The sequence below is a fragment of the Alligator mississippiensis genome, chromosome 10 (genome assembly GCF_030867095.1).
Source record: "Alligator mississippiensis isolate rAllMis1 chromosome 10, rAllMis1, whole genome shotgun sequence".
NCBI lineage: Eukaryota > Metazoa > Chordata > Crocodylia > Alligatoridae > Alligator > Alligator mississippiensis.
The window spans coordinates 77,700,267-77,719,782 of NC_081833.1; the positions used below are offsets into that span (position 1 = coordinate 77,700,267).

General features: G+C 47.9%; 2 protein-coding genes across 5 annotated transcripts in view; both read left to right on the top strand.

Moving 5' to 3' along the window:
* The first annotated feature begins 85 nt into the window (after positions 1-85).
* KARS1 (lysyl-tRNA synthetase 1) lies at positions 86-12,160 on the top strand. 2 transcript variants are annotated; one of them, XM_059714034.1, is made up of 14 exons: positions 86-170; positions 738-888; positions 1,688-1,853; positions 2,258-2,351; positions 2,610-2,796; positions 2,984-3,109; positions 4,371-4,490; positions 4,831-4,993; positions 5,091-5,264; positions 6,545-6,630; positions 8,687-8,772; positions 9,240-9,366; positions 11,315-11,458; positions 11,949-12,160. In XM_059714034.1, exons 1-14 carry the CDS (start codon positions 106-108, stop codon positions 12,033-12,035), a joined length of 1,776 nt encoding a protein of 591 aa, XP_059570017.1. In that variant the 5' UTR covers positions 86-105; the 3' UTR covers positions 12,036-12,160. The 2 variants fall into 2 exon arrangements, with proteins under 2 accessions (XP_059570017.1, XP_059570016.1); XM_059714033.1 differs by lacking the exon at positions 86-170 and adding an exon at positions 177-280.
* An 80-nt stretch (positions 12,161-12,240) lies between these two features.
* Positions 12,241-19,516, top strand: part of ADAT1 (adenosine deaminase tRNA specific 1) — a 29,081-nt gene continuing 21,805 nt past the window's right edge. The window contains exons 1-6 of one of the 3 annotated variants that reach the window (XM_059714035.1): positions 12,241-12,514; positions 13,424-13,492; positions 15,842-15,896; positions 16,270-16,400; positions 17,634-18,270; positions 18,602-18,836. In XM_059714035.1, the coding sequence (XP_059570018.1) occupies positions 12,241-12,514; positions 13,424-13,492; positions 15,842-15,896; positions 16,270-16,400; positions 17,634-18,270; positions 18,602-18,749 (1,314 nt within the window). In that variant the 3' untranslated portion in view covers positions 18,750-18,836. Of the gene's footprint in view, positions 12,515-13,423; positions 13,493-15,841; positions 15,897-16,269; positions 16,401-17,633; positions 18,271-18,601; positions 18,837-19,516 lie in introns of those variants that run through there. The other 2 variants (XM_014605695.3, XM_019483720.2) reach the window with 2 other exon arrangements.

Consider the following 19,516-nt stretch of genomic DNA (forward strand, 5'->3'; position numbering starts at 1 on the left):
GCGGCCTATCAGGAGCCTCCTCCCGGCAGCCCCCGCGCGTGGCCGGTGCCCCGGAAGCGGCGGCGGTGCCCCGGAAGCGCTCCACGCCCGTCTCCGCGCGGGAAGATGGCGGCACTGGGCGAGGCTCCCGCGGGCGGCGCGTTGGAGGTCGAGACCCGCCTCAGCAAAAAGTGAGCGCGGGGCGCGCGCGGGGCGGGCCCATCATGCTGCTGCGCCCGGCGGCCGCGCGGCTGCTGCGCCTTGGCCTCGGCCGTGCCCGGGCCCGCCACGGCCACAGCAGGTCGGTGCCCCCGGCCCGGCCCGGCGCGGCGCGGGCGGGTGCGGCTCGCTGCGGGGGGGCGGGGGCGTCTCCGGGCGTCGCGGGCGCTGGCGCCTCGCGCGCGGGAAGAGCCCGGTGCCGCAGCAGGGGTCGCAGCGCCCGGGTGGTGCGACCTGGGGCTCTTTGCCCTCCAGCTCTCTTCGCGTGGGGGAGCCCCAGCCGCGCGTCGGCTGCGCTTGCAGGTACAAGTGCCACAGGCTTATTTTATCTTTTCTCCGGCACTGCCCCCCTGAGTTGTGGAACGGGGCTAACGCCTCTTCTGTCGCAGGAGGCCGGCGAGAGGTAACACTGGTGGGGCCTGAGACCGATGCAGGCAGTGCCTGGCCACTGTTCCCTGGAGAGTCTCCTCCCGTGAAGCCCAGCGGAGGTAGGTTTATTTTGAAAAGGCTTCAGCCAAGCGTTTCGTTTCCTTTCGCAGTGAGCTGAAGAGACGGTTGAAGGCAGAGAAGAAAGTAGCTGAGAAGGAAGCAAAGCAAAAACAGCAAAGTGAAAAGCACCCGAACAAGCCCGCCTTGGCCCCAGGCCCCGAGAATGGCCTTGGCACCGATGAGGAAAGCGTGGATCCAAATGTGAGTTGCTCGCCTGTTGTAGCTGTGAGAATCAGTCTTGCTGCTTCCTACTTGATTTCTAACCGTGCTGTGTTTGGAGAATCAGACTGGTAACGAGCTGTGACTGGTCCTGTTTCTCTTCCAGGAGCTGTTTCAAATGAGTGTTTGGTTTACCTGCTCGCTGTTGAGGAAGGAAGTAACTTTCAGTGTTAGAGATTTTTGCCTGTTAAATGGCTCCTCGTTTTGAAGCATAAAAAATACATATATTCCAGTTGCACAGGTGGCTGCAAAATCCAGGTTAATGCTGATAATTTCAGCTGAATGAGGGATTTGATCCCTGGGTGAAGTGCACAGCTCCTCTTTTACTGTGGAGGAACTAGTGCAGGGATGGGATTTATCTTATAAAAGGAGTGTTGAGCAGTGTGTCAATAAGGTCTTGTTTCAGCTCTGGACGGTGAACCCACAAGTATCTTATAAAACCAAGGTCTCTAATATTCCTGTAGAAAGTGGCTTGATGGAGAGAGTACTAGGAGAGTTTGGTTGGTAACTATGTAAAGTCATGAAACTCCTTTTTGCAGCATCGTGCTGCTTATCTCTTAATTTAGGCTCCAGCTGTGCCTTCAGCCTTTCTCTGAACATACTGCCAAACAAATTTCCTCTTTAGGTGGACAAGTCTTCATTACCTCAGGTGCAGACTAATTTTTGTGATCAAATACATCCATGGAAATCAAATACGGCTGCTTTTTTTGTAGTTTATGAATTGCAAAATTCCTTCAGTCTTTAACAAACGTTTTTGGTCCTTGTTTATATCTGATGACAGCAATATTACAAGATTCGCAGCCAGGCAATCCAGCAGCTGAAAGGCACGCATGAAGATCCTTATCCACACAAGTTCCATGTAGATGTATCTCTCACGGACTTCATAGAAAGGTACAGCCATCTGCAGGCAGGGGATCACCTGACGGACATCACATTAACGGTGGCAGGTAAGACTTTCTTGGGACTCGTTCTTGGAGACTCATGTGGATATCTCCACAACTCTGGATTCTGCACTTTACTTCCCCATGGTCTTGGGGATGTAGCAGGGTTGGACTGTATTAAGGGTTAAGTATTTGAAGTCCAAGGGTATTTATTGCTTCAGAGCACCTGACAACAGAGCCCTGGTCTTGGGTGAGGAGCTATAAGGTCGCTATGTTTAAGAACTTTTGTAAAATGAGGTTAACATTGAGACCTCAATTATCTTAGTCCTCTTGCTGAGCAACCGATGAGCTTAGAAGCAATGCCTGTGGTTGTGATTATGCTGTGCCATGGCTTTGCCATGGGGATGTGTTTATATTGAGGACATGAAACATTTGCTGATTTTGACTTGTTTTAACCTTTGGGCTTTTAGGTCGAATTCATGCAAAACGAGCTTCTGGAGGGAAACTCATCTTTTATGATCTTCGTGGAGAGGGAGTCAAGTTGCAAGTCATGGCAAATTCCAGGTAGATAAGAATGTTATAATTGCATTTTAAATTAAACTGCTTTTTGGGGGGAGCGGGTCAAAAAGATGACTCCTCTTTAGCTAGTCTGAGCTTCCAAATTTATAGCTGGGTGGTGTAGAACTCAGTGGAGTACTTTCTGGTTCCTGGGTTAGCCACTAACTCTGCACTAAGTATTTTGGAAGGTGGAGAGCCTTGATGAGCAAAGCTGAGGTTGTGGATCTTGGAACAGATTTGCTTAAATTTGTTAAATAATTGCAGGTTCTACAAATCTGAGGAAGACTATGTCCATGTTAATAACAAATTGCGTCGTGGGGACATCATTGGGGTTCAGGGGAATCCTGGCAAGACAAAAAAAGGGGAGCTGAGTATTATTCCCTATGAAATCACTCTCTTGTCTCCCTGCCTGCACATGTTGCCTCACCTTCACTTCGGGCTCAAAGACAAGGTAACTCCCCCACCCCACTCCCATCTACCACTCTTAGTGTTAGAGCTAAATTGATAGCTGAGACATGGATCTGATTTTATGACCCTTTTGTCTTCATGTGGCATGAAGACTTATCAGTTTTTAATATTTCCCCATTTGAACTTTAAGTTTAACCTGCATTATTCTAAAATTATTTGTCCTTTTTTAGGAAACTAGATATCGTCAGCGATACTTGGATTTAATTCTGAATGACTCTGTGAGGCAGAAGTTCATAACCCGTGCAAAGATCATCACATACCTTCGGAGCTTCCTGGATGAGCTGGGCTTTCTTGAGGTAAGGCTGGGTAATATATTTCTCGCTGTGTACTTCACACTTAGACCTTCAACTCTGAGCATACATGCTATCCTGCCCTCTACCCAGGGCTGTATTCTTTATATGGATGTAAGTGCGAGGAGCGTACATTTTTACTTTGACACATGTACATTGCTGGCTTTGTGCAGAGCCGTAAAAGGCAAAGTGTGTAAAGAAGTATAGTTCATTTTTTAGTCTGCTACACTTTTGGAGCCAGGGCAATCTGGGGAGTTGGGGAAGAGGGGGCTGCCTCATCCACCAGATTCCCATTGCGGTAGCAGTTCAAGTTATCCAGTATACCTTCTCCTTGTTACCTTCTTCCAGGATTAATCCTTGGTGAATAACACCATTGAGAATGGAACAAACAGGTTTTTTCTTTAGACAGTGCATACACGCTAGTTTACATAAAGCAAAGATTGATTTATGGCCACCTATAAGTTTATCGGGGGTGACCACCAGTATCTGGGGGAACGTTTGTTCACCAGAGTGCCCCAAGGGATGACGACTAGGTCGAATGGTCATAAACTACTACAAGACCGTTTCAGGCTGGACATAAGGAAGAATTTCTTTACTGTCCGAGCCCCCAAGGTCTGGAACAACCTGCCACCGGAGGTGGTTCAAGCGCCTACATTGAACACCTTCAAGAGCAAACTGGATACTTATCTTGCTGGGATCCTATGACCCCAGATGACTTCCTGCCCTTTGGGCAGGGGGCTGGACTTGATGATCTTCCGAGGTCCCTTCCAGCCCTAATGTCTATGAAATCTATGAAATTTGTAAGGCACAGCAGAAAGGGACGTAGCAGAAAATGTCTTGTTTTACTTCCTGGCTCTTCCACATTTGCTTCCACTTCTATTCTCAAAATAGTAATCTCTTATTTACTCAACCATGTTTAGTCTTTGTAATCACTTTATCTAGTGAATCACTGAAGCTTCTAGTGGATTTATGTAAAACAACTTGTTATTTGAGAACAGTTCCTTCTAATCTTCAAATCCTTCTAATTTTAGTCTCAGTGCAGGATTATGAAAGGATAAATGGAATGAAAAGAATTCACATTTGAGCCAGGGGGTTTGTTGCCTTGGCTTACCTTGGGGTGGGGTTGCCTTGGGGGTTTGTTGTATTGGCACAGTATGCTTTATTGGTACAGCAGTCCCGTGAGGAGTGGTGGTGTGTGATGTATGTGAGACAGGAGAGTAGAAACATTGGAGCTTTTTTTTAATGCACGTGTTTGTTTTTTCACCAGATCGAAACTCCCATGATGAACATTGTTCCAGGCGGGGCAGTGGCTAAACCTTTCATCACCTATCATAATGAATTGGACATGAACTTGTACATGAGAATTGCTCCTGAACTCTATCACAAGGTGAGGCAGGAGCCTCTTGTTGATTAAGTGTCTTATTCCTAAATGTAGAAGATATTTTTGAAGGCAGGATTAGACTAAAGGACAAGAAACTCATTAGGGTGATAAATGCAAGCTAGTTAGGATGAAACATGGATAAAGGAGTGAGTGGGAAACTGGTGTTTATGGTTTGGGAATAGTGACTGTCTGAGTGATTGGACTGGTCTTCACTAGGTTTGTTTAGAGCTGCTGTTTCCTCAGTATTTCCCTGAGTAGCTATGGAATGCAGGCTTTGTGTTACCCAGAGCTGTCTTTACTTCATTTCAGAAGCCTTTTGTGATTATTTGGATTTCTTTTGGTTTAGATGTTGGTTGTTGGAGGCATGGACAGAGTGTACGAGATTGGGCGTCAGTTCCGGAATGAAGGAATCGATTTGACTCATAATCCTGAGTTCACAACTTGTGAATTTTACATGGCTTACGCAGACTATCATGACCTGATGGAAATCACAGAGAATCTCCTTTCAGGTGACCTAACCCACCATTAATCAAAGGACAATAAGATTGAGATGAGATGGCATCAGATAGCATGGTGTCAGTTTGCATTTCACCTTTTTTCTTGTAGGAATGGTGAAGCATATTACTGGAAGTTACAAAGTCACTTATCACCCAGATGGCCTGGATAGCCAGGCCTGCGAGATAGATTTCACCCCGCCTTTCCGGAGAGTCAGCATGATTTCTGAACTGGAGAAAGTCTTAGGAGAGAAACTTCCTGCAATGAATAATTTTGAGAGTGAAGGTCAGTTAATAAGGCTTTGTGTGCCATCAGTTCCCTTTGCCAGCATGGGCCAAAGACTCCTAACTGTCCAGTCAGTGCTAATAGTTTATCTATCAGTTAACTTCAATACACTTTATTGTAAGGTGGAGATAGCACACTTGTGAGTTTGAATGAAGCTAGCTTGTGCTGCTTTTCAGTACTACTGTTCTCTTGAGATTTGAGAATGTACTTTGACCTATAGCTTCTTGTGAAATTCTGTACAGTGCCACATTTGTCTTTCTCTTTAGGGAGTACTTGTGTTCTTGGGAAGATCAGAGAGTGAGGCTTGTCCAGAGTGTTTCTGTACTTTGACACCTAGCATCATAGCTCCATTTTATTTGTCCTAAAGCCTGCTTTGAAGGCTCTTTTAGGTTATGACATCAGTGAGGGCAAATTCAATCTGGTCATCATGGTTTAGGAGGAGCAACTGTGAAATTAAATTGTCTCCTTTACTGAGGATGTATCTGCCACTTATTGCTGGAGTTAGCGTCTTAATATATGCTGGGACGGGGGGGAGAGTTCATTTTTGACCGGGCAGTAATGTTGCTGCATGGCGATACACCTTAACTGTGTGTGAAAACTAAAGGAAGTGAACAGTGTGGTTTTCTTAAGTGAAAAATATCATGTGACACTAGTGCTCCCTGCTTTGCATTGGTTGCTTTTCAGCTGTTTTGTTTTGGTTTTGTTAGTCCAAAGTAGTTTGGCCTGTCCACTTGAGAACTGCATTTTCACTGCGTGGCACTGCTGCTGCTGTGGCCAGCACAGGAGCTTAACTTGGAACTCTGACTGAGCAACAAGTCTGACTGATGTCCTCCTTGAAGACTTGTCACCTCCTCCTAACTCCTGGAATTGTCAAATCTGTTGACACTTAGGGCATTTTGCAAAACTCTATTGGACTGGGTATGTGGGACTGTGTGGTTATGTAGGCTTTTGGTGTTTGTAGGATCTGGAAAGGAGAGTCTTTAATATACTGAGACTGGCTGTAGCCTGCTCTGGCTGTGTGTAGGATTGTTTATAACAATTATCAGAGTATCTGGAGTAAGGGATATGTTATTTCAAGTTTGAGTGAGAGCAATAAATAATATTCGTCTAATGCCGAAGCCACAACTTGAACTGTTTTTTCCCAGTGTGATATTAGCAAATAGAAAATATCAATAAGCCCTTTAGTTCTCCAGTATGCCCAAGTCGTCCTGTGGGGGCAGATGGGGAGAAGAGTTGGCTATGTGGACCAGTTGTCTAATATCTGTGTATTGTGAAAACAGAAACTCGCAAGTTCTTTGATGCAGTTTGTGTGGAGAGAGGTGTTGAGTGTCCGCCTCCCAGAACCACAGCAAGACTTCTTGATAAGGTAAGTGGTGACAATCTCCATTGTATGGAGTTTCTCTGAAGCAACACCTGTGAAGAGAATCTCCTCTTTTTAGCAATGTGTTTCTCACAGAGTTGAGGGGCACGTCCCTATGAGCGCGCACGTATGGTTTGCAGTGCCGAAAAGCAATTTGAGGTACCACAGACTTCACATGGCATGTGTACAAGCATTCGCTGCACTGCTAATTTGCAGCACAGTGGGTTTTTGTCACTGGGAGATCCTGGTGTCAAAAAAGCCACCACTGAAAAATGTGGCGGTAATGTGCGCTACCAGGAAGAGAGCCTGGTCAGCCAGAGCCACACTCTGAGCAGCCATTTCTGCACTTCCGCTGCCCCTGGAGACCCCTAGCACTTGAGGTAAGGCTGCTGGGACAAGCACGGGTCCTGGCCTCAGCTGGGTCACTGTCACACGCCAGAGTATGTGTGTAGGGGCATGCCTGAGGACAAATAGTAGTAGCACATACTTGTGCCACTGCTGTGTCCTGCAGGAAATGCACGCCTCTGCATGCATGTGCTCATGGGGATGCACCTGTGGTGGCTATATGGGACATGCCATATGCTGAAAGGCAGAAAATGTAATATCAATAAAAGGAAGTATTTTAACACACAGCTTGCAATCTTATTGCCACAATATATGATTGGGGCCAACAGTAGGAAGGATTAAAAAAATTGCAATTTCCTATCAATTTCCCTGGAACGCACTGTAATGAGTGCGTTAGTAGTGGGATCATCCATAATAACAATGGGGAGGACTAAACACAGAGTGCCAACAACCCCCGTGAGTTCAGAAAGGGGCAGGAAGCCATCTTTAAACCAGGGGGCTTGGAAGGAAACTTAGCCTGGGTGCATTTTACTAGTAAAAACAACCTTCTGCTGGGTCTTTGGCACCTTGCTGTGAAAGAGTTGGCCCTTGGGCTAGATGGACTCCTGGTCTGATCCAGCATGGTAATGCCTGTGCACTCAGGAGAACATGTGAGCACCAGGGGAAAGGTGAGCTCTGGACTATGCAATTGATCTTACACTGTTCAAATTTTCCATTAATTGAATTGGAAGCAGATCCCGGCCTGTGTAAGCTTCTTGGTTCAGATTTTATAATGATATGAGCTGAAGGAAGGAGATGGCTTGTCTCATTTGCCTTTTAACCTTGCAGTCAAACTCCTTCCAGTCAGGATCAGTGCTGACCAGTTCTAAACCAGTTACAGCTCTGGTGTAAGTCATGAGGAAAATGGTTGAAGAAATGATCTTCAGCTTTGTGAAGTGCCAAAAGATCCCTCTGCACTCTGCCTGCGTGGGGAGAACAGTGTTAATTGATTAATGTCAGTCCACATGGTTAAGCAAATCTATAAGCACAGGATCCATCTCTGTGTTCTGCCTCCTTTCTCACCTCTTCTACATGAAACTGTCTGATAGGTGGGTTTCTTATAGCTTTTGTTTGGTGGCTTGTGCTTCAGGTGTCTAAACTGGAGTTAAATTCTAATATCAGGAGTTCCTCATGATAACCATGTTAGGTTTAGGTTCTGATATTGAGCTGGATGAACTCTGAATGATAATGTGTTTCATATAGTCTGCATTAGGCTGGTATTTCTCCAAGCAGGATGCCAGGCTTGTGCATGGAAACTTTGTCACGAGATGGCTTTAAATATAGATTCATAGATTGTAAGGCTGGGTCAGGTGACCCCAGCAAGGTGTCTGTCTGGTCTCCTCTTGAAGATTTCCAGGGTAGGTGATTGCACCACTTCTGGAGGGAGCTTATTCCACAGTCTGGACACCATGACTGTGAAGAAATTTTTCCTAATGTTGAGCCTAAATTGGTCTTCCAGGAGTTTGTGGCCACTACTCCTAGTTTTCCCCTCGGGTGCCCTGGTGAACAGTTGCTCACCAAGCCCTTGATGTACTCCCATAGCGCGACTTCTCAGTGTTATGGTACTTCCTTTGTTATTGAAAAGGGAAATGGAGATACTGATTTGGGGTAGTGCGCTGGTTTAAAAAAAAAAAGGGGTGGGGAGCTTTGACTCAATGTCTCTCCTCTCATTTCTTAGCTTGTAGGTGAGTTTCTGGAAGTCACATGTATCAACCCAACCTTCATCTGTGATCACCCCCAGATCATGAGCCCTCTGGCCAAATGGTAAGAATGTGAAACCACATGAAGTACAGCCCTTTTTCTCCCCATTAGAAAAATCATCTCTGAAAAGGAATTATTTGACCCTGGGCAGTTTGTGAAGTCTCTCTCTAGCCTAGGTCATGGTACCTTAGACATGGTACTTGTTGCTTAAGGCAGTGGCAAAGCTGGTCCAAGACTCTGAATAGCACAGGAATTGCACCCCACCTCCCTAGTGCACGTACACTTTCAGTTAGAAGCTTGATGAGGAAGTATGGGAGTCCCAAAGAGAGTGAGGTTTGGCAGCTGGCTGGTGGTCCAAAAAGTTTGGTAATCACTGGCGTTGGGCATAAAATCTAGAAAAAATGTGTACTTGCATTGACTGGTGTGTAGTTTTATGGCTTGTCCATGTCAATGTGAACCTCTCTTCTGACTGTGTGCCCCTGTTTTGCTATTAATTTCTGGCTTGCTGTTGACTAGTATCCTTTACACAGGCATCGCTCTCAGCAGGGGTTGACAGAACGCTTTGAACTCTTTGTGATGAAGAAGGAAGTGTGCAATGCTTACACTGAGCTCAATGATCCCTTCTGGCAGCGGCAGCTTTTTGAAAATCAAGCCAAGGTAAGAAATCTACTGAAAATGCATCTCTTGGTAAAGTGAGCCTAATGTAGACTTGTAAAATATTACAGCTCTGTCATTCATTCATTCATTCATTCATATTGTTGAGTGTGGGATGTTAATCCTCTAAAAGCAAGGGCTTCCTACTGTGCTCATATATCTAACTGATATCTTATATTTAAACTTTGCTCCCTTCCTCTTTTAAATTAATTTTGCATAAACAAATCTTAGCAAAGCATTGTTATCAGTTTCTAGTTTGGACTCTTTCCTCCTACTATCAATATAAGATATTGATAAACAGAACAAGGGGAAACTGTAGACTATTAGTCTCAAAAAGTAGTTAAAAAATTGCTTTGTCCTTTGTTTTTGTCTCTCAAAATGAGATACGCAACTTGCTTGTACAAATGCAGTTATATAGACATGAAATGCTGTACTTTCAAGTTTCTTAGCAGTGAATATAGGTACTTGGTTAAATAAAATCTCATGTCTAGAAAAGTTATTTTGGTTTTAATATTGACTCATAAACATGGAATTGATTTATATTTTTGGACTGACTTGATTTGCAGACATGCAGTACCAGATTTCTGTGGGTGAATCTCTACCAAGGGGGTTCAGCCTAATCATGTAGAGAGCCATACCATGTTTTTAATGTAGATGTTGCAGCCAGATCTACAAGGGTCTGTTCTAATCCATAGGTATCCTGACAAGTAGGAGGAGTGTACAAATATCAAAGACAAATACGGACCGTATGCATTAACTAAACTACTACCCAGGTATATTGGACTACAAACAGATGTCACATTAGTCCTGGAACAAACGATTTTATCATGGGACAAAGTGGAGTCATTCAGATGTCCATGTCTGTTGCCCTGGGATAAATCCCTGGGATAAGAAATACCAACAGTTTATCCCAGATGCTACAAATTGCATCTGCACAGTTAACCTGGGTTTCTGCCATTGATTTAATGATGCTAAAATGGTATTGCACATCAATTCCTGGATATTTCTGTTCTGGAACAAACGTAAGCGCACAGCTCATCTAGGGACAAATGCAGTGGCTGTTCCTGGCTTTACTGTGGCATTCAGCAGCATTCAGGAAGGAAAGATGCCACATACTCTTAATACTATAGCTTTTATTGGTCAGTCATGTGTATAGTTACCCAGTTCATGTACACAACTACATACCTCCAAAGGGATAGCATCCCTCCTGCATGAAAGGAACTTCAGTGGGAGGGAGATGTGATGCAGCAGGGTTAGGGGGGGAACTTGGAGCAAAACACAGGAAAGGGTGTAAATAAGGAAAACAAAAAGAGGTCATTAGCAGTTTCCAAAACCAACAAATACTAATTGCATTAGACAGTTGGTTTATCAAAATTCTTCCAGCACATCTTCCACGTAAGCAACTGCCACTGTGGTGTGATCATCAGTCTAGAATGGTGCTGATTAGGAGAGGAAGTGTTTACAAGTTTATATAATAAAATACATTGCAGGTAAAAGATGGTTGTTGCAATCCTTTCTTCTGTTGATTTATGTGAATGCTGCCTGTGGAGGCTCCCCGCCCCTGCATTTCTACAGACATGCCGACAGCAGTCATGTGCAGACTGAGTGTCAGAGCCACGGTTTCAGAAACTCTTACCTTGGCTAGAACTAGACTGTTGGAAGCCGTCATGTGAGTGTCTAAGGTCTGGCATTTAGAATCCTTCAGACAATGATATTTTGGGGTGAGAGAGGTGAGACTTCCCTCCTGACTCTTCATTTGTGGCTGATTTAATTTTCCAGATACACAGAGAATATTGGACTGTAGCAATCTGGATTTCTTGGAGTAGAATAAGTTTTTTCCACTCTTTAGTGGAATAAAAAATAAGAATATTGTTTATTTAATAGGAGTGCCGGCATTTCCGGGACTGTGGTCAATACTAAACTTTCCTCTCCTTGTCCATTCCTTTTCTAGGCAAAAGCTGCGGGTGACGACGAAGCCATGTTCATTGATGAGAACTTTTGTACTGCTCTGGAATACGGTCTCCCCCCTACTGCGGGCTGGGGCATGGGCATAGATCGGCTCACCATGTTTCTTACGGACTCCAATAATATTAAGGTAAGCGGATTGCAGATAATGGATCAGCTGATAGGAATGGGGTACAGAGTGAGAAGCCTTGTAAGGTTACTCTCCAGTTAAAAGCTCTTTTTGTAATGCGAATTGAACAAACACCTTTGTTCTTGATCACCTGCCCTGAATGCGGAGACCACGTGGCTGGGAATCCAGTCTCTTAAGTGCATTTCACGACGGCCTTTTCCCAGCAGTGCCGCTAGCTTCTTGTCTCATGAGGGTACACTAGGGTGCCACGCCAGAGGGGTTTGATGTGATGGTACAAACCAGGACTGCCCTTTTCTGGGTGAGCTACTTGAGGAGTGGTCTGAGGCCTGCGGCTGCAGGTTGTTTGTTATGGCACGGCCTGTGCAGGCAGGGAGGAAGCGAGAGCTGGAACTGATCGGTGCAGACGGTCAGTGTCTGTCGCTGGCTGTCTTGGGCCAGCTCTCCTGGTGTGGAGCGGCAGGGAGGCTGACGGGGTTTGCTTCCTCTGCAGGAAGTGCTGCTGTTCCCGGCGATGAAACCTGAAGACAATAAGAAGGAGGCTCCCTGTAGCCCTGCAGAGGAGGGCACCTCGGTGTGACGGCTGAGCCAGGCCGTGTGGGACGGAGCCTTGGCTCGGCGGCTGGCTGGGTGCCGGCTGTGCGGGGGGAGCGGGCGGCACGGACGTGCTGGGCCCTGGCACTGATTAAACTGCGCTGAACTGCCCGCTGCCTTCTCGCGTGCTGGGCGGGGCGGGGCTGCATCCTGGGGACTACGCTTCCCAGCATTCCGAGCGAGGAACAGCTATGGGACCGAGCACTTCCGGGCCAGCAGCGCGCGTGAGGGTGGGGCTACGGGTGAGGCGGGACGAGGCGGCTCGGGATTGGTCGGTGCTGCGATCGATCAGGGGCCCGCGGCAGCGCTTCCGGGTGAGGCGGGCGGGCGGGATGCTTGCGGATGAGGTGTCGGCGCTGTGCTACGAGCGCTACCGGGCGCTGCCGCGGCGCGGGAAGCCGGAGCGCGGCCGCGAGTGGACGCTGCTGGCGGCCGTGGTGCGGTTCGAGGCCGCGGGCCCGCGGGGTGAGCGGCCCGGCGGCCGCCCCGAGGGAAGCAGGGTCTGTCCTGGGGGGACGGGCCAGCCCGTTGCGTCCGCGAGGGAGGGGGCTCTCCCGCCACCGCCCGCGGCAGAGGGGGAGGCTGGCGCGGCCCAAGACCGGCCCCACTCGCCCGCCGCGGCCGGCCCTCGCTGCCAGCGCTGCTGGCCCGGCCCGGCCCGCCCTGGCCTAATAAAACGCCTTCTCCCAACCCCGCGTCTCTGCCGTTTTGCTCGAGCCCCACGTGCCTGTTGCTTGGCGCGGGCCTTCTCTCTGCTGCGCCCCCCTTCCCGCGCCGGGGTGACCCCCCGAGCTGGCTGCTCCGCCCCGGGCGGCTTCCCGGCCAGCTGCGGGTGCTCGCGCGGCCTCTGCGGCGACATCTGCCGCTGGCTCTTCCCTGAAGCCCTGGTTAAAAGCTGCAACGTCTCGCCCGCTTGACGGTGACAGACCTGGCGCCGGGGGCTGCGTGCGGCGGCCTGGGGGTAAAAAGCAGATTGCTCTGGCATCGCCCCGAGGACCCGAGCCAGGCACTGGCCCCTGGCAGGTCTCCCGTGCGGGGGGGGGACGAGCCTCCGTCCTGTCCCGTCCCGTCCCGTCTAAGTCACCTCGTTGTTCGTGCTTTCTCCTGGCACCGTGCTCCGTTTTGGGGCCTCTGGCGCTGCCTGGCGAGGAGGGCTCCCACACCAGGGGTCCATCCTTGCTGTGGCTTGTGTCACGGTTGGGGTGACGCCGCGTGGTGAGCGGCCCTGCTCGGCCAGCTCTGCGCGGTCGTCTGCTACGTATCCTCTAGCCCGGTGCCCTGGCGCGTGGGGCTCCCTGTCTGCTGCCTGAGATGTTCCTATTCGGGTGGTGAGTTTTGCAGCTGTTCTTTCAGCCAATGTTGTTTCCTTTTCAGTAACTAAGGAAGTTGTTGCTATGGGGACTGGAACAAAATGCATTGGCCAGACAAAAATGAGAAAAAGCGGTAAGTGTGGTGCAGAAACCAGCACTGGTCCTGGCCTCCCCATCGCTTGTGTCATTGGCATGAGCTCAGTCTCCTGGACTGGAGCAAGGGCACAAGACAAGCACCCGTCCCTGTGGAGCTGCTGAGCTCGCCCATCCACAGCCCCTAAAGGGAACTAAGCAGAATCCATGTACGTGGACACGTGGGTCCTTTAGGCTCCTAAAGTGCCTGTTGTGTTTAAAAAGAAAAGGAGAAGAAAACCTTAGGTCTGTTCTAGTCCAATTCTGTTAAGTGTGGTGCAAAGGGCGCCACAATAAGAGCTACTTACTGACCAGACCCAGGCAAGTGAGAGTGGTGCCCTCACTTCGTTGTGTGCAGGAGACCTTTACACAGCAGTTAGTTATCTGTGGTAGATCCTGAAGATGCCGAGGCTGTGAGAAGTTATTTCTCCTTGCTCTGCGCCGTCACAGACTGCACCTGGCTGCTACTTCTTGGAGAATAACTGTCTCTGTAAATCATGTTGGAAAACAATCTGGGAAAAGGATGACCAAGAACTTGTCAATACATGGCCTAGAGAGCAACGAGTCTAGGGTGCATAAGCAATGGAGGATATTGCCAAAACTGTGTCCTTACATCAGTGTCCTCTGGAAACTGCAGGACTTGTCACCCCGTCTCCTGGAAGGTGACAGGGCAGAACTAGGGGGATTCAAAGAATAACAGTGAGAATGAACAAGGGCCTGAAAAACTGAAGAAGTATTGACAGACTGGGATTGTCACTGTCAAGAGAAAGCTAATGCTGGGGAGATGCCAAGTACATGGATAACGAATGGCGTAGCAAAGGTTCTGTCCCCCTTGTCCCACAACACAAAGGCAAGGGGGTATTCTACAACATTAAAAGGAAGGGAATTCAAAACTGATAGAAATACTGTTTCATGTGAGGCATATATAAATTGCAGCAGAAAGGTGTTCTGGCCAAAAACTTGACAAGATCTGGTAGAAAAAAGATGGGCTGTAGTTGGGCTATTGAGAGTATCTAGTGTTGCTAATGGCATGTTTGAGAACAGGTGGCAACCTTGTGTCCAGGGCTGAGTCGATCCCTGACTCTTAGGCAGCTGTGTGAGATTGATGATCCCAGGTTTGCCAGCTACAGGATCCTTGCACCTTCCTGCAGAGCTACACTCAGAGACAGGCTGTGGGAGTAGGTGGAATTTGGGTCTGTGCCACTGTGGTAATTTCTGTATTCGTAAGAGCTAAAATATTTATTCTGAGATGGGAAATGTATTATGCTTAGCTGCTCATATCTGCATTAGGTTTTAGTAAGTCAGGTTGTTTTATTTTTGAGCATTGTTTTTTCCTAGCAAGGCTTCTGTTCGTAGACATGGGTGCAAGTCTGCTGGTACTCTAATGACTTGACTGTGATTGGGTTTTTGGTGTAGACAGGTTATCCCCAGAAGCAGACAGAGTTCCTTCAGCACCAGTCTAATTTGATTCTTATGAGCCAATTTTCTTTAAAACAAGTAAATGTTTCATTTATTTTTCCAATAAATGTTTCTCATGTAACTTAGAAACCTGTAGTGCATTAGAAAAGCCTCTTTATCAAACACCAAAATATCATTGCTGGTTTTCATAACATCTCCTGACATGGGAAAAATTTGTTTGTGTGGACTCTCAATCTTAGCAAAACCCTCTGAGCAGGGCAGGTAACTCTTAATGTCCATTCCTAGTGCTGACATGTGGTCCTGCCCAACTCCACTACCTTCAAAATGTGTAATACTAGATAGAAAAATGTGGGGAATTATGTCTGAAATGTCTCTTGTCTTAGTTTCTTGCCATTTGCTGTTTTGCGGGAAGAAAAGTGCGGTTAAGAATGCCATCTTTTAGCTCTGCAACCTAAAAGCTTTGGGGAGTTCATGTGTTCCCCAAATTCAATATCCAATTTGGTGAATAAATTCCACTTTATTTTCCAATGTGCATATTCTCCTCATCACTATTCATGGCACCTGCTTCCTGCCTTCCATGCAATGAGGTTGACAAAGTTCTCCCACCCAGGTACTGTCCCACCCTCCTCTCCTGTGAGATATGACTAGAGAACCTAGCACAAAGAGGCCTTAGGCGACAGTCCTTTGTTGGAGGCTTGCAGTGAGTCGCTGTACTGCAGGGCAGAAGTGTGATGGGAATCATTTGGGACAGATGGGTGGTTTAAATATCTGGAGGTAGCGCAGCTGTCTGAATCAGGCTGGGGAAGGTCTGCAGAAACAGGCAAGTTGTCCTTGTTAGATACTGCTGTACTTGCTGTTGCACTTGTTTTGCTGGCCTACATACTGCTCAACGTCATGCTTCATTACAGACCTTTTCTGTGCTTTGCTGCAGGGGATGTTCTCAATGACAGTCATGCTGAAGTTGTGGCCAAGAGGAGCTTCCAGAGGTGAGGCACTAAGCCCTTAGTGTGCTGTTACCCAGTCCATGTCCTGTGCAGTCATGCCTGGTTTCCTCAGGATGTTCACATTGCCATGATATAGATGCAGTGAAATACCCAGAGTGCCTCTTCCTCCAGTGCATGAAGCAGGGCAGTTCTATCTGCATGCAGGCAGCACTTTCTCTTGTTTCTTCTGCAGGCTGGTAGGCTGCAGGCCCTCCCCTGTGAGTGGGGTATGCTTTTTGTAGCCTCTCAATTTCCATGCTTGCATGCATACCCTGCTGGTAACCTGGCCAGGGGTTCATGGGCTGTTTCAAAACATGATTTTTTTTTACTCTGTTTGAGGTTGTGAGTGGTTCTCAATCATTCTCTTGTCCATCAGGTATCTCCTCCACCAGCTGGGGCTGGCAGCCTCGTACCAGCAGTGTAGCATCTTCAGCCCAGGGATGGAGACTGGGAAGTGGAAACTCAAGCCACACATCACTTTCATTTTCTTCTCTAGCCACACTCCTTGTAAGTGCAGCATTGCTGCCTACTCCCCTGCTCACTTCTGCCTGATGACCCTGTGCCATCTCCCCCTCTATTTTTGCTGGGTCAGAGCAAGGCAGTGCTCATCTCACTTCAGTAATGTGGGCCCTAAAGCTGTAGTGGTTTGTTTAATGCATAGCAGGGAGTGTGTCAGTCTCTCCTGTTTTGGGAGGAATAGGTCAGCAGTTTCTTTTGCACGACCTGTCAAACGTGCCAGAGGCTCTGTTGGAGCATACTCAAGCCTGTCTCTTTTCCAGATTGCTTTACTTTATCTGCCTTTTCTCCTGTCAGGGGAGCCAAGTATGTTTATGTTCTGTTCGCTAGTGATGGTCTGTACCTTGCAAAGTTCGTTTGAACTGAAATGCAAGACTTTTCTTGTAAGAATTACTTCAGAGTAGATTTATGCTCTGACATAAGAAGCCCAACAATATCTGAACTGAAGAGGTTGCATTTCTGGAAGGACACCTGTCTGTGAACAGCACAACTCCAAATAGGCCACAGATATGCTTGATTGAGACTGAGCTGGCTGGGACCAATAGCAGATCTTCAGAAGAGTAACAGAATTATGAATTTACTTTAGATTCATAGATCTAAAGTAAATCTATGAACCTAAAGTAAATTCATAATTCTGTTACTTCACAGTCTTTCATCACTTAGATGCAAGAACCTGTGGTGGTTTTTCCTTTGCCAGTATGGATGCATGAGAAGAAACTGCATTTTCAAGTTTTAAGTGCTGGGAGAGAGAGAACATGACCCTTAATATCCTTCTGTCAGCTGTGCATGAACCTCTCTGCATTCCAAGTTCATCCCTCACCTTTGTATTTAGGGCCTGTCAGTTTAGCAGAGTGGTGGAAGGGTTCCATTATTGTGTGAGCGCATGCTCTTACACTCTCTGTTTTAATGATTGCTGCTGTTTTGATCCCAGGCCCTTCTCTGCTTAGTGCAGGTGGCTTCTAGCATTTCTTTGAGGTATGCTGAAGCCATAGGAGGAGCATAAGTTGCATCTGAATTTTCATGCAAGACAGAGTGGGCTCAAAGTTCTGTGGGTGTAGTGTTGTGTAAAGAACTCATTGTTCCCAATGCTTAATCCATTTTCGTGAATTCAGGTCCTTGCAGGGTGTGGCTTTTGCCACATCAGTGAAAGGATCTGCATGGGTCAGTAGCCACAAACAAGGCTCTCCTTGTCAGCCTGTGCTGATGTGGCTTCCTTTCTTCTAGGTGGGGATGCCTCCATTATTCCCATGAGTGAATCGGAGGACCAGCCTTGCAAGCCGGTTGGTTTAGAAGATGTGATGAGACAGTCAGCAGAGTGTGGTATGAACTGTGACCCCTTGGGTCCAGAAAACAAAAGGAAAACAGAAGAAACTGAAAGTGAGCAACTAAGCAAAAGAGTGAAAGTTGTCAGCAACAGTTGTTCATGGGGGGTCGCTGAGGGGCCAGCTACTTCACAGGTTTCTGGGAAACAAGGGAGTTTACAACACACAGATCCCAGTGCTGCTGCGTCCACTGAAGGTGGACAAACAATGAGTGCAGTAGCTGCCCAGGAGCCTGGCCAGACAAGAGCCAAGGTGGTGGATGTTTACAGAACTGGAGCTAAGTGTGTGCCAGGAGAGCTGGGTGATGCTCTGGGGCCTGGGGTTGAGTACCATCACGTGGGATTGCTAAGAGTAAAGCCGGGCCGTGGGGACAGGACGTGTTCCATGTCCTGCAGTGACAAGCTGGCTCGTTGGAACGTGCTGGGATGTCAAGGAGCCCTTCTTATGCATTTGCTGGAGCAGCCAGTGTATTTCTCAGCGATTGTTGTGGGGAAGTGTCCATACAGCCAAGAGGCCATGCAAAGAGCAGTTGTTGAAAGGTAAGGAACCTTACTTGCTTGGATTGGGGTCAATCAGTGATGCCTGAAACATGAAGGTGCGTGATGGTGCCTAGCAGAGGGAATCTTTGTCCCTGTTGGACCTTACTAACCCTCCCACCCAAATCTACCCTTATGTCAGTCTGGGTGTGGGTCTGAAATCTTCATTGTTTTTTTGGATCGTCAAACAGCTAGATCTGCAAGGGATGCTATCTGGTACTGGCAGCTTCTTTCATTGTGAGACTAGCTATTAGAAACAGCTGCAGCATTAGACACGTGCCTGTTCGTGCTTTTATACACCCAATTATGTTTTATCTTTATTCATATTCTCCAGGGGCACATCTGTGACGGGCCGGCAGGGGAGTTTCTGCTTCGGAGCAATCAACATGGGTTCATTAGAGGCAGGTCCTGTCAGACCAATCTGGTGGCCTTCTATGCCCAGGTCACAAAATCCTTGGACGCAGGTGTCGCGGTGGACGTAGTCTTTCTGGACTTGAGGAAGGCGATTTGGACGAGGGGGTGAAAAGCACCTTGTTCAAGTTTGCAGATGACACTAAGATGTAGGGAGAAGTGAGCATGCTAGAAGGGAGGGACAAGCTACAACTAGATCTGGACAGGTTACAGGGGTGGGTGGATGAGAATAGGATGGGTTTCAATATGGAAAAATGCAAGGTGTTGCACCTGGGGAGGAAGAACCAGCAGCAGACCTACAGGCTGGGGAACTCCCTTCTTGTCAGTGCAGAGGCAGAAAAGGATCTTGGAGTCATTATTGATGCCAAGACGAACATGGTCCGCCAATGTGGGGACGTGGTCAGGAAGGCCAACCACACCTTGTCGTGCATCCACAGATGCATCTCGAGCAGCTCCAAGGATGTGATCCTCCCCCTCTATGCGGCACTGGTCAGGCCACAGCTGGAGTACTGCGTCCAGTTCTGGGCGCCGCACTTCAGGAGGGATGTGGACAGCATGGAGAGGGTCCAGAGGAGGCCACCCGCATGATCAGGGGGCAGCAGGGCAGGCCCTACGAGGAGAGGCTACGGTACCTGAACCTGTTCAGCCTCCACAAGAGAAGGCTGCGGGGAGATCTAGTGGCCGCCTATAAACTTGCCAAGGGGGACCAGCAGGCAATGGGAGAGTCCCTGTTCCCCCGAGCACTACCAGGGGTAACAAGGAACAACGGCCATAAGTTGATTGAGAGTAGATTCAGGCTAGATATCAGGAGGCACTACTTCACTGTCAGGGTGGCTAG